Source organism: Eriocheir sinensis, chromosome 64, assembly GCF_024679095.1.
Source record: "Eriocheir sinensis breed Jianghai 21 chromosome 64, ASM2467909v1, whole genome shotgun sequence".
Lineage (NCBI taxonomy): Eukaryota > Metazoa > Arthropoda > Malacostraca > Decapoda > Varunidae > Eriocheir > Eriocheir sinensis.
In genome coordinates, this window is record NC_066572.1 from 1,472,831 (window position 1) to 1,485,330 (window position 12,500).

Here is a 12,500-nt window from a genome sequence, read left to right on the forward strand (position 1 = left end):
CTATTTGGGGGGCAGGAAATTCACCTAAAAAGACCTTCCATAACAATCCATATAGAACCAAAACCTTACTATTTGGGGGGCAGGAAATTCACCTAAAAAGACCTTCCATAACAATCCATATAGAACCAAAACCTTACTATTTGGGGGGCAGGAAATCCTAAAATGACCTTCCGTAACAATCCATATAGAACCAAAACCTTACTATTTGGGGGGCAGGAAATTGACCTAAAAAGACCTTCCATAACAATCCATATAGAACCAAAACCTTACTATTTGAGGGGCAGGAAATCCTAAAATGACCTTCCGTAATAATCCATATAGAACCAAAACCTTACTATTTGGGGGGCAGGAAATCCTTAAAAGACCTTCCGTAATAATCCATATAGAACCAAAACCTTACTATTTGGAAACCTTACTATTTGGGGGGCAGGAAATCCTAAAATGACCTTCCGTAACAATCCATATAGAACCAAAACCTTACTATTTGAGGGGCAGGAAATTGACCTAAAAAGACCTTCCATAACAATCCATATAGAACCAAAACCTTACTATTTGGGGGGCAGGAAATCCTAAAATGACCTTCCGTAACAATCCATATAGAACCAAAACCTTACTATTTGAGGGGCAGGAAATCCTAAACAGACCTTCCGTAACAATCCATATAGAACCAAAACCTTACTATTTGGGGGGCAGGAAATTCACCTAAAAAGACCTTCCATAACAATCCATATAGAACCAAAACCTTACTATTTGAGGGGCAGGAAATTGACCTAAAAAGACCTTCCATAACAATCCATATAGAACCAAAACCTTACTATTTGGGGGGCAGGAAATTGACCTAAAAAGACCTTCCATAACAATCCATATAGAACCAAAACCTTACTATTTGGGGGGCAGGAAATTTTAAAAAGACCTTCCATAACAATCCATATAGAACCAAAACCTTACTATTTGGGGGGCAGGAAATTGACCTAAAATGACCTTCCGTGACAATCCATATAGAACCAAAACCTTACTATTTGGGGGGCAGGAAATTGACCTAAAAAGACCTTCCATAACAATCCATATAGAACCAAAACCTTACTATTTGGGGGGCAGGAAATCCTAAAATGACCTTCCGTAACAATCCATATAGAACCAAAACCTTACTATTTGGGGGGCAGGAAATTGACCTAAAAAGACCTTCCATAACAATCCATATAGAACCAAAACCTTACTATTTGAGGGGCAGGAAATCCTAAAATGACCTTCCGTAACAATCCATATAGAACCAAAACCTTACTATTTGAGGGGCAGGAAATCCTAAAATGACCTTCCGTAACAATCCATATAGAACCAAAACCTTACTATTTGAGGGGCAGGAAATCCTAAACAGACCTTCCGTAACAATCCATATAGAACCAAAACCTTACTATTTGGAAACCTTACTATTTGGGGGGCAGGAAATCCTAAAATGACCTTCCGTAACAATCCATATAGAACCAAAACCTTACTATTTGGAAACCTTACTATTTGAGGGGCAGGAAATCCTAAAATGACCTTCCGTAACAATCCATATAGAACCAAAACCTTACTATTGGAAACCTTACTATTTGGGGGGCAGAAAATCCTAAACAGACCTTCCGTAACAATCCATATAGAACCAAAACCTTACTATTTGGGGGCGATTGTATGCGTGTTTTTGTTTTTACAGTTAATGAAGGAAACCACTGAAGGGGAAATGCTGTTTGTAAAAGAAGAAAAATTGATAAAGAACAGGAATAAGAAAGGAATGGAAAAAGTACAAAAAAATACACAAATGAAGTGAAATAAAATGAAAGTAGAGAAAGATGAAGCCCCCAGCATCTCAACACCACCAGGGCCACACCACCAGGGCCACACACCACCACCAGTCAACACCAGCAGGGCCACACACCACCACCAGCATCTCAACACCACCAGGGCCACACACCACCCCCAGCATCTCAACACCACCAGGGCCACACACCACCACCAGCATCTCAACACCAGCAGGGCCACACACCACCCCCAGCATCTCAACACCAGCAGGGCCACACACCACCACCAGCATCTCAACACCACCAGGGCCACACACCACCACCAGCATCTCAACACCACCAGGGCCACACACCACCACCAGCATCTCAACACCACCAGGGCCACACACCACCACCAGCATCTCAACACCAGCAGGGCCACACACCACCACCAGCATCTCAACACCACCAGCGCCACACACCACCCCCAGCATCTCAACACCACCAGCGCCACACACCACCACCAGCATCTCAACACCAGCAGGGTCACACACCACCACCACCACCACCACCACCACACACCCACGCCACACAATCTCTAAGGTGAGTTTCGTAATTGTTTCACTTAATTTTCTCATTTATTTCCATATTTTAACCTGGTGATGGAAGCAGCAGGGATCATGTTTCTTAATGGTCCCTCCAAGCGAGAAAAATGAGAAAAAATCACCCCTCACACAAACCATTTCATAATATATATCAAAGCATTTGTGATCAGATTATGTATCATCTATTTTTGGGGGGTTTACATCATGGCACAAATTTGGCCCGTCGCTGCTACACGGTAAAGCCACAAATTTGGCCCGTCGCTGCTACACGGTAAAGCCACAAATTTGGCCCGTCACTGCTACACGGTAAAGCCACAAATTTGGCCCGTCGCTGCTACACGGTAAAGCCACAAATTTGGCCCGTCGCTGCTACATGGTAAAGCCACAAATTTGGCCCGTCGCTGCTACACGTAAAAGCCACAAATTTGTCCCGTAGCAGCTACAGTAAAGCCACAAATTTGGCCCGTCGCTGCTACACGGTAAAAGCCTAAATTTGGCCCGTCGCTGCTACACGGTAAAGCCACAAATTTGGCCCGTCGCTGCTACACGGTAAAGCCACAAATTTGGCCCGTCGCTGCTACACGGTAAAGCCACAAATTTGGCCCGTCGCTGCTACACGGTAAAGCCACAAATTTGGCCCGTCGCTGCTACACGGTTAAGAAAAAATATATTATAGTGTGTTGAGCCAAGTCTGGAGGACATACTGGTGGTGTAGGATTGCTCCTGCCCTATACGGGGGACTACGAGCCTTTGCCAGGGGCGGCCCGACAGACTGACTATATTGGCGGGGCGCGCTAACCAAGTCGTTCTGTCGATGAGGGCAGGCGTGACACTGACATCCTGGTGTGCTGTTGGTCTGGTGTCCTGTGGTGTGTGTGTGTTTATGGTGTGTCCCAGCCCCAAGCAGTTGCCAGTGACTTCCATGCACCCTCCCTGACGAACACTGCCAATTATAGTCAAGTTTGAGTTTAAAATTATTAGTATTGTCACAAGCAGCTGTTTAATAATTATAATCAACAAGCTTGCAAATTAACAAAGCAGGGAGAGCTTGTGATATGGGTGTCGCTCTCTCTCTCTCTCTCTCTCTCTCTCTCTCTCTCACACACACACACACCGCCCTCTATGGTCATTGAGTTGCGACTTGGTTCGGAAAATATTAAGAAAAAAAACACACAGATGAGAGGCATAATGACCTTTGTTAACATTTACATACATACATACAAACACCAAATTCTGAAGACCACCAAAAAAAATTCATAAAAACTGCACTTGACAGAACTATTGAAGAACTATTACTACTATTATTATTACTATTATTATTACTATTATCTTACTGACAAGAGGAGGGAGAGACAATGCAAAAAATCTATCTACTTAACCAATAAAAATAATAATAATAATAATAATAATAATAATAAAAAGAGCAATACCCTTGACACTAAAGAATCAAATGAGAGTTTAAACAGATTCAAATGAGGGTTGAAAATGTAAACAAATGGACAAGGTATAAGTTCACCGAGTCTAGAAAAACAAATGACTATCGAAATATAAGCGAAATGAGTTTAAATTCAATGACAGTCTCTAGAAATTCAAATGAGAGTCTGTGTTTATAAGTTCACCGAGTGTAGAAAATCAAATGACTATCGAAATATAAGCGAAATATGTCTATAAATTCAATGACAGTCTCTAGAAATTCAAATGAGTGTGTTTATAAGTTCACCGAGTCTATGAAATCAAATGACTATCGAAATATAAGCGAAATATGTCTATAGATTCAACGAGTCTAGAAATTCAAATGAGAGTCTGTGTTTATAAGTTCACCGAGTGTAGAAAATCAAATGACTATCGAAATATAAGCGAAATATGTCTATAGATTCAACAACAGTCTCTAGAAATTCAAATGAGAGTCTGTTTATAAGTTCACTGAGTCTATGAAATCAAATGACTATCGAAATATAAGTGAAATATGTCTATAGATTCAACAACAGTCTCTAGAAATTCAAATGAGAGTCTGTTTATAAGTTCACTGAGTCTAGGAAAACAAATGACTATCGAAATATAAGCGAAATGAGTTTAAATTCAACGACACTCTCTAGAAATTCAAATGAGAGTCTGTTTATAAGTTCACCGAGTCTATGAAATCAAATGACTATCAAAATATAAGCGAAATATGTCTATAGATTCAACAACAGTCTCTAGAAATTCAAATGAGTCTGTTTATAAGTTCACTGAGTCTATGAAATCAAATGACTATCGAAACATAAGCGAAATGAGTTTAAATTCAATGACAGTCTCTAGAAATTCAAATGAGAGTCTGTTTATAAGTTCACCGAGTCTATGAAATCAAATGACTATCGAAATATAAGCGAAATATGTCTATAGATTCAACAACAGTCTCTAGAAAGTCAAATGAGAGTCTGTGTTTATAAGTTCACTGAGTCTATGAAATCAAATGACTATCGAAATATAAGCGAAATGAGTTTAAATTCAATGACAGTCTCTAGAAATTCAAATGAGAGTCTGTTTATAAGTTCACTGAGTCTATGAAATCAAATGACTCAAAATATAAGCGAAATATGTCTATAGATTCAACAACAGTCTCTAGAAATTCAAATGAGAGTCTGTTTATAAGTTCACCGAGTCTATGAAATCAAATGACTATCAAAATATAAGCGAAATGAGTTTAAATTCAATGACAGTCTCTAGAAATTCAAATGAGAGTCTGTGTTTATAAGTTCACCGAGTCTATGAAATCAAATGACTATCAAAATATAAGCGAAATATGTCTATAGATTCAACGAGTCTAGAAATTCAAATGAGAGTCTGTGTTTATAAGTCCACCGAGTCTATGAAATCAAATGACTATCAAAATATAAGCGAAATGAGTTTAAATTCAATGACAGTCTCTAGAAATTCAAATGAGAGTCTGTTTATAAGTTCACTGAGTCTACGAAAACAAATGACTATCGAAACATAAGCGAAATGAGTTTAAATTCAATGACAGTCTCTAGAAATTCAAATGAGAGTCTGTTTATAAGTTCACTGAGTCTATGAAATCAAATGACTGTCGAAATATAAGCGAAATGAGTTTAAATTCAACGACACTCTCTAGAAATCCAAATGAGAGTCTGTGTTTATGTGTCAAGGTGTTGATTGAGTGTCCAAACCAAAACAAACCTAGAAATTAGTTGCTTATTTGAATGCAGCTGAATAATAATAATAATAGTAATAATAATAATAATAATAATAATAATAATAATAATAATAATAATAATAATAATAATAATAATAATAATGCAAAATATGAGACTTTGAATTGAAGAAGAGGGAAAAAGGACATTGAAAGATAGAGAGAAGGAGAAGAGGAAGGAAGAAGAGGAGGAGGAGAAGGGGAAGGAAGAAGAGGAGGAAGAGAGAGGAAGGAAGGAGGAAGAGGAAAAAAGGAAGAATAAGAAGAGGAGAGAGAGAGAGAGAGAGGAAAAAATTAATATAAATAGAAAATAAAAAAAATAGAAAAAAAATAAGTAAGGGCTTTAAACGCACATAAGTCGCCACTGCGCGCACACACACACTGGCGTACACACAGAGAGAGACCGGACGCGCACATATGTACACACACAGCACTGTAATATCACAAAGATCTGGCTCCCTGTCATAACAACTTGAAATGGACAGAGACTCGTAATGTACACACACAAATACGCACATGGCCTCGCGCGCACACACATTCCTTCACGCACATACATACACACACACATATGCATATTAGGAGGAGGAGGAGGAGGAGGAGGAAAAGAAAATAATGAAAGAAGGTAGAAAGGAGAAGAGGAAGGAGAGAAGAAAGGAAAAAGAAGAGGAGGAGGAGGAGGAGGAGGAGGGGAAGAAATCAATGAAGAAGAAGAAGAAGAAGAGGAGGAGGAGGGGAAGAAGAAGAGAAAGAGTCGAGGAAGAAGGAAGGAAGGAAGGAAGGAAGGAAAGGAGGAAGAAGGGAAGGAAGGAAGGGTGGAAGGAGGGAAGGAAGGAAGGAAGGAAGGAAGGAAAAAAAAACACACACACACACACACACACCCCATTCACCCCACACACCCTTACAAGCTCCCATTATTACCGTCAACCAGCACTGGGGGTCCCTTAAACTCCGCCTGGTCGCACCAAAAATCACTCGGCGTTTCAACCCGACAAAGCAAAACCGTCGGCCCCTCGGAAGAACCCTCACCGTCCCCCATCTCATAACCCTCTTCCAGACCGCCACCAAACCCAGGCGGTAGAATATCCAGCTCCCGGTAGTAGTGGCAGTCCCTCTCGTAGCCTAAGCGGTCGTCCATTCCATAGGGCGGGGAGAGGATGTCGAGGAAGGCAGCTGTTCCGTTCAGGGAGTGGATTTCGTGTAGGTTGTTCTCCCCGGGGCTGAGACGGCAAGCGGGGTCGTTGGCGGAGGTGATGATGGTTGGGTGTTTGGTTGCCGCGAGGAGCCCCTGGTGGTGTGAGGGCATGGTGGTGGTGGTGGAGGGGTGAGGTATCCCATTGTTCTGTTGTTGGCCGTTCCCGTCGCCCAAGAAGCTGTAACTCTGAATGGACACAGCGCCATGGACGACCTATAGGGTTCGGACATACACATTACAACCCTGACTAACAAGGGAAAAAAAGTATCGAAAAACAACTTATAATGTAAATCTTCACTTTTCTAGACCTTGACACAATGAATTTTGGCTTAAATAAACTTTCTATGGCAGTCTAGTAAGTACACACACACACGCACACATACACACACACACACCTTGAGTAAGCCGCACATCCCAGGGTGGTCATGCAGGGGTAGCCGCACGCCACGCTTCAGAATGAACACACAGATGGTGACGTCCAGGTCCTCGTAGATCTGCATGTAGGTGACCGGCGCCCCGTCCCTCCGCGGCTGTGGGGGAGGGAAGGTGGAGATGGGAACACATTGCCTTGGATTATAGGGAAGCACAGATTGGTATTTTCAGACGCCTCCTCCCCTCAGACCAACCATTTCCAACGCCCAAAAGGGAGATCAATCGGGCTCTTATGAGTGGTATTTTAGGTTCAGGGTGCAGAAGAAGGGCCAAACTACCAGAAGGGTCATAAAACTACCCCTGGAAATGCCCCAAACTCCTACGAAAGCCTTGTCAAATATGTGAACTTGGGCGCCAAAATGTTTAAAAATACGACCCACAGCCCCCTGTTAGCATGTATTGTTGAAGGCAATGAACAATGGTAGACCTCGTAAAATATCACCATGACATAAACACATCAAGACCAAGACTGAAAAATGCCTAATATAATGTAATGGGGGGAGGAGGGGGAGTTACCTAACCTAACCTAACCCCCCATTTCTCCCCAGTAATGTAGCCAAACCTTAACCTGACCTCCAAATTGGGCCTTTTCCTCCTCCCCATGTCCACCTCCACGCCATGGTTCAGGGTATGTGTTTGGGTCCTGGGCTGTATCACGGATCTGTTAAGTTGCCTTCTTGAGAAACTGATTGGTTTTATACAATTACCAAGGGACTGGAAGGGAGGAAGGTGTGGGTCGTATCAGAAGACATTCCATCGGCCAAGAACACATACTTGACAAGGCTTTCGTAGGAGCTGTACGCATTTCCAGGAGTAGTTTTATGACCCTGGTGTTAGTTTGACCCTTCTTCCGTAACGTGAACCTAAAGAAACACAAATTAAAACCCGACAGACCCCTTCTTTTGACCTTTAGAAATAGTTGGTGTGAGAAGCGAGTGTCCAACCTGTGTGTCCGGGCCTGAGGGGGTGAGGGGACACACTCCTGCACACTGAGGAAGGATATGGCAGCAGCTCCTGACACACACACACACACAACACTGACAAACACATCAGTCACATCAAGCCGAGCCAGTCTCCACATGACATGGGAAATCTTATGTAAACAAATATTTCCTACTTGTGTCGAAGAAATTATATTAGGGTAATGCCCCCCACCTCTCTCTCTCTCTCTCTCTCTCTCTCTCTCTCTCTCTCTCTCTCTCTCATGTTGAAGGGGAAATATTATATAAACAAATTTTTCCTACTTGTCAAAGAAATTATATTAGGGTAATGCCCTCCACCCACCCTCTCTCTCTCTCTCTCTCTCTCTCTCTCTCTCTCTCTCTCTCTCTCTCTCTCTCTCTCTCTCGCTCTTGAAGGGGAAATATTATGTAAACAAATTTTTCCTACTTGTCAAAGAGATTATATTAGGTTAAGGCCCCCCACACACTCTCTCTCTCTCTCTCTCTCTCTCTCTCTCTCTCTCTCTAGCTCTCTCTCACTCTCTCTCTCGCTCACGTTGAAGGGTCCTCGGTCCTGCAGCAAGGCGGGGTCAAGTTTGAGGTCAGCCGGGGTGATGCGCGCCAGGAGGTCAGACAGCTGGTCATAGTGTGTCTTGTAAGCCCCTGGGGTCAGCCTGGGGTCACGCCTGAAGGTGGTGACGGCCAGGCGGGCGATTTTCTGCAGGAGAGTCGCCATTGACCTGAGCTTGTCCTTCCTCCTCCTCCTGCACTAACAACAACAACAGACCGCGTTCACTAACCACTATATCGCCTTTTACACTCCTATTTAAGATGTTTTAGGGTTACTTTTAGTTTTTTCGAGTTTATTTATGTGGTTTGGGTGATTTTGGAGGCTCAACGCGATTTATTTTGGGAGTTTTCGTTGATTTTGTGGCTTGTAAACGCATGTAAACAGCTGTTTAGGGCAGGCTTGCCAACCCTTCGCTCATCGCCATAATAACATAACTGAATTCTCCCCTTAAAACCGAACAAACATCAAAATACCACCTAATAAACTTAATCTACGTAAATTATTACACTAAATTAACTTAACTAGACCTCCCTACACCGTCAAATAATAAACCAAAACCGCACTATTCAAATATCCGGATTTTTGCTTACATCAATCAAAACACGGGTATGGCGGATAGTCACGTACAGGAAGCCATAGACCAACCTTACACATACCCAAATTAACCCCTAAAATGGCTTAAAAAGGGCGTAATAAGGGGAAATAAGGGTTGTTTGAGGCCTACGTGACGGGCGGAGGGGAGGGGACAGAGGGGGTGGATGCCTGCTTTAAACTTTGCTCTTAATACCCGGCAAAGGTTAAGAACGTATAGAGGGAAGTAAGTTCAGTCTCCTGTTACTATTATTATTGGTATTGATGTAGTAGTAGTAGTAGTAGTAGTATTTAGTAGTATACAGTAGTAGTATTGGTATCTACAAGTACATTATCTCTTTCTTTTTTTATTTGAAGTTATCTGCAATTGTTATTTCCTCCTCCTCTTCATTTTTCTCAAGTGTGTGTGTGTGTGTGTGTGTGTGTGTGTGTGTGTGTGTATACAAGTACCCACACAGCTTATTACCTCCTCCTCCTCTTCCTCTTCCTCCTCCTCCTCCTTCTTCTTCTCCTCCTCCTCCTGTTCTCGTTTTTTATGCTGTTCTTCTATTCGATCCCTGTATGTTCTCCTTTCTCTTCTTTCGTTATTATTATTATTTTTCTTCTTTTATTCTTTTTTTATTTATATCTGTTGTCCTCTCTCTCTCTCTCTCTCTCTCTCTCTCTCTCTCTCTCTCTCTCTCTCTCTCTCTCTCTCTCTCTCTCTCTCTCTCTCTTCAATTTCCATCTTTTCTTTCTATCTCCTCCGTTTCTTCCTTCTTCTCTTGTTTTCTCTTTCTCTTCCTTACGTGTCCTTTCTCCGTATTATCCCATGTCTCCTATATTTACGTGTCCTGTTCTCCTTCTCTTTCTTATATGCGTGTCCTGTCCTCCTGTTGTCCTGTGTCTCCTAAATACGTGTCCTGACATTCACCATTTCTATATATATCGTTAACACACATTACTTAAGTTACCCTTTTAAATATAATACTTAAGTTACCCCTTCAAATATAATACTTAAGTCACCCATTTAAACATCAAGAAAACGAAGGATAATTTTTAAGGTAGACTATGAGGAAAAAGGAAGAGCAGAAGGAAAATGAAGGAAAAAATAATTAATAAAAGAAAAGAAGATTAAAAAGATGTTGGAAGAAGGAAAAGATGGATAGAAAAGAAGGAGGAATAAAGAGGAAGAAGGGGAAAGTAGGAAGAAGGGAAGGAAAAAGAAGAAAGCGATAAATAAAATAGAAGAAATAGAAATTAGAGAAGAAAAGAAACGATGGAAATTCAAGCTAATAATTATATGAAGAACTTGAACTTGATGTAAAAGAACTGACATATGCTGGAAATCATATGAAGAACTTGAACTTGATGTAAAAAACTGACAAGCTTAAAATTCATAAAACAAGCTGGAAATTCATAAAAAAAGCTGGAAATTCATAAAACAAGCTGGAAATGGAAAAAACAAGCTGGAAATTCTCAAAACAAGCTGGAAATTCTTAAAACAAGCTGGAAATTCTCAAAACAAGCTGGAAATTCTCAAAACAAGCTGGAAATTCTCAAAACAAGCTGGAAATTCTCAAAACAAGCTGGAAATTCACAAAACAAGCTGGAAATTCATAAAACAAGCTGGAAATTCTTAAAACAAGCTGGAAATTCATAAAACAAGCTGGAAATTCATAAAACAAGCTGGAAATTCTTAAAACAAGCTGGAAATTCTTAAAACAAGCTGGAAATTCACAAAACAAGCTGGAAATTCACAAAACAAGCTGGAAATTCATAAGACAAGCTGGAAATTCATAAAACAAGCTGGAAATTCATAAAACAAGCTGGAAATTCACAAAACAAGCTGGAAATTCATAAAACAAGCTGGAAATTCATAAAACAAGCTGGAAATTCATAAAACAAGCTGGAAATTCACAAAACAAGCTGGAAATTCATAAAACAAGCTGGAAATTCTTAAAACAAGCTGGAAATTCACAAAAACAAGCTGGAAATGGGAAAAAACAAGCTGGGCAGAGTTAAACTACCACCAGGGTCTTAAAACTACCCCTGGAAATGCCCACAACTCCCACGAAAGCCTTGTCAAATGTGTTTCTTTAGGTTCACGGTACAGAGGAAGGGTCACACTACCACCAGGGTCATAAAACTACCCCTGGAAATGCCCACAACTCCCACGAAAGCCTTGTCAATTGTGTTTCTTTAGGTTCACGGTACAGAGGAAGGGTCACACTACCACCAGGGCCATAAAACTACCCCTGGAAATGCCACAAAAACTCCCACGAAAGCCTTGTCAAATGTGTTTCTTTAGGTTCACGGTACAGAGGAAGGGTCACACTACCACCAGGGTCATAAAACTACTCCTGGAAATGCCCACAACTCCCACGAAAGCCTTGTCAAATGTGTTTCTTTAGGTTCACGGTACAGAGGAAGGGTCACACTACCACCAGGGCCATAAAACTACCCCTGGAAATGCCCACAACTCCCACGAAAGCCTTGTCAAATGTGTTGCTTTAGGTTCACGGTACAGAGGAAGGGTCACACTACCACCAGGGCCATAAAACTACCCCTGGAAATGCCCACAACTCCCACGAAAGCCTTGTCAAATGTGTTTCTTTAGGTTCACGGTACAGAGGAAGGGTCACACTACCACCAGGGTCATAAAACTACCCCTGGAAATGCCCACAACTCCCACGAAAGCCTTGTCAAATGTGTTGCTTTAGGTTCATGGTACAGAGGAAGGGTCACACTACCACCAGGGCCATAAAACTACCCCTGGAAATGCCCACAACGCCCACGAAAGCCTTGTCAAATCTGTGTCTACTTGGGCGGGGAAATTTTCAAAACTACAACAACTTCTTTGGGAGTCTTTTTGATAGACTAAGCATTTGAAAAGTTTAAGAATACGAGCTTAGGAATCTTGGGAATACCTAGGCTAGAATCTGAAGTGAGGAAACAAGGTATTAATCGATATTTAGAAATGACGGGGCGATGTAGATTGAAGGAGATATATCACAGTGCCCTGCCTCTGTTCCCTTCCCTTTAGTCATCAAATACACAAAAAGGGAGAGAGGGGGGACTCGCTCACACAGACAAAGGGTGGACTCTCCCTTTTTATCCCTTTGTGGCTTTACCGTGTAGCAGCGACGGGCCAAATTTGTGGCTTTACCGTGTAGCAGTGACGGGCCAAATTTGTGGCTTTACCGTGTAGCAGCGACGGGCCAAATTTGTGGCTTTACCAT

General features: G+C 41.6%; 1 protein-coding gene and 2 long non-coding RNA genes across 8 annotated transcripts in view; 1 reads left to right on the forward strand and 2 right to left on the reverse strand.

Moving 5' to 3' along the window:
* The window catches only part of LOC126987197 (uncharacterized), a 3,015-nt gene extending 244 nt beyond the window's left edge, over nucleotides 1–2,771 (reverse strand). The window contains exons 1-4 of one of the 6 annotated variants that reach the window (XR_007740402.1): nucleotides 1,012–2,771; nucleotides 515–878; nucleotides 266–300; nucleotides 103–197 (exon numbers count right to left, since the gene is read on the reverse strand). This is a non-coding gene — a long non-coding RNA (uncharacterized LOC126987197). Of the gene's footprint in view, nucleotides 301–446; nucleotides 879–1,011 lie in introns of all 6 variants that reach the window. The other 5 variants (XR_007740398.1, XR_007740403.1, XR_007740399.1 and 2 more) reach the window with 5 other exon arrangements.
* Nucleotides 2,772–2,855: 84 nt separating this feature from the next.
* LOC126987195 (uncharacterized) lies at nucleotides 2,856–6,151 on the forward strand. Its single transcript, XR_007740396.1, has 2 exons — nucleotides 2,856–3,967; nucleotides 4,193–6,151. It is a non-coding gene; the product is annotated as an uncharacterized LOC126987195 (long non-coding RNA).
* On the reverse strand, nucleotides 3,540–8,976 carry LOC126987192 (2-aminoethanethiol dioxygenase-like). Its single transcript, XM_050844002.1, has 3 exons — nucleotides 8,674–8,976; nucleotides 7,140–7,274; nucleotides 3,540–6,957 (listed from the first exon to the last, which is right to left on the reverse strand). Exons 1-3 carry the CDS (start codon nucleotides 8,851–8,853, stop codon nucleotides 6,451–6,453), a joined length of 822 nt encoding a protein of 273 aa, XP_050699959.1. The 5' UTR covers nucleotides 8,854–8,976; the 3' UTR covers nucleotides 3,540–6,450.
* Nucleotides 8,977–12,500: the final 3,524 nt, after the last annotated feature.

Bases quoted from the DNA above. Each gene is read 5' to 3' on its own strand.
- LOC126987192 (XM_050844002.1), bottom strand. From the start codon at position 8,853: ATGGCGACTCTCCTGCAGAAAATCGCCCGCCTGGCCGTCACCACCTTC. The intron at 7,275-8,673 runs GTGAGCGAGAGA...CCTCCCCCACAG, and splicing joins AGGACCGAGGACCCTTCAAC to CCGCGGAGGGACGGGGCGCC. The intron at 6,958-7,139 runs GTGTGTGTGTGT...CGAACCCTATAG, and splicing joins GGATGTGCGGCTTACTCAAG to GTCGTCCATGGCGCTGTGTC.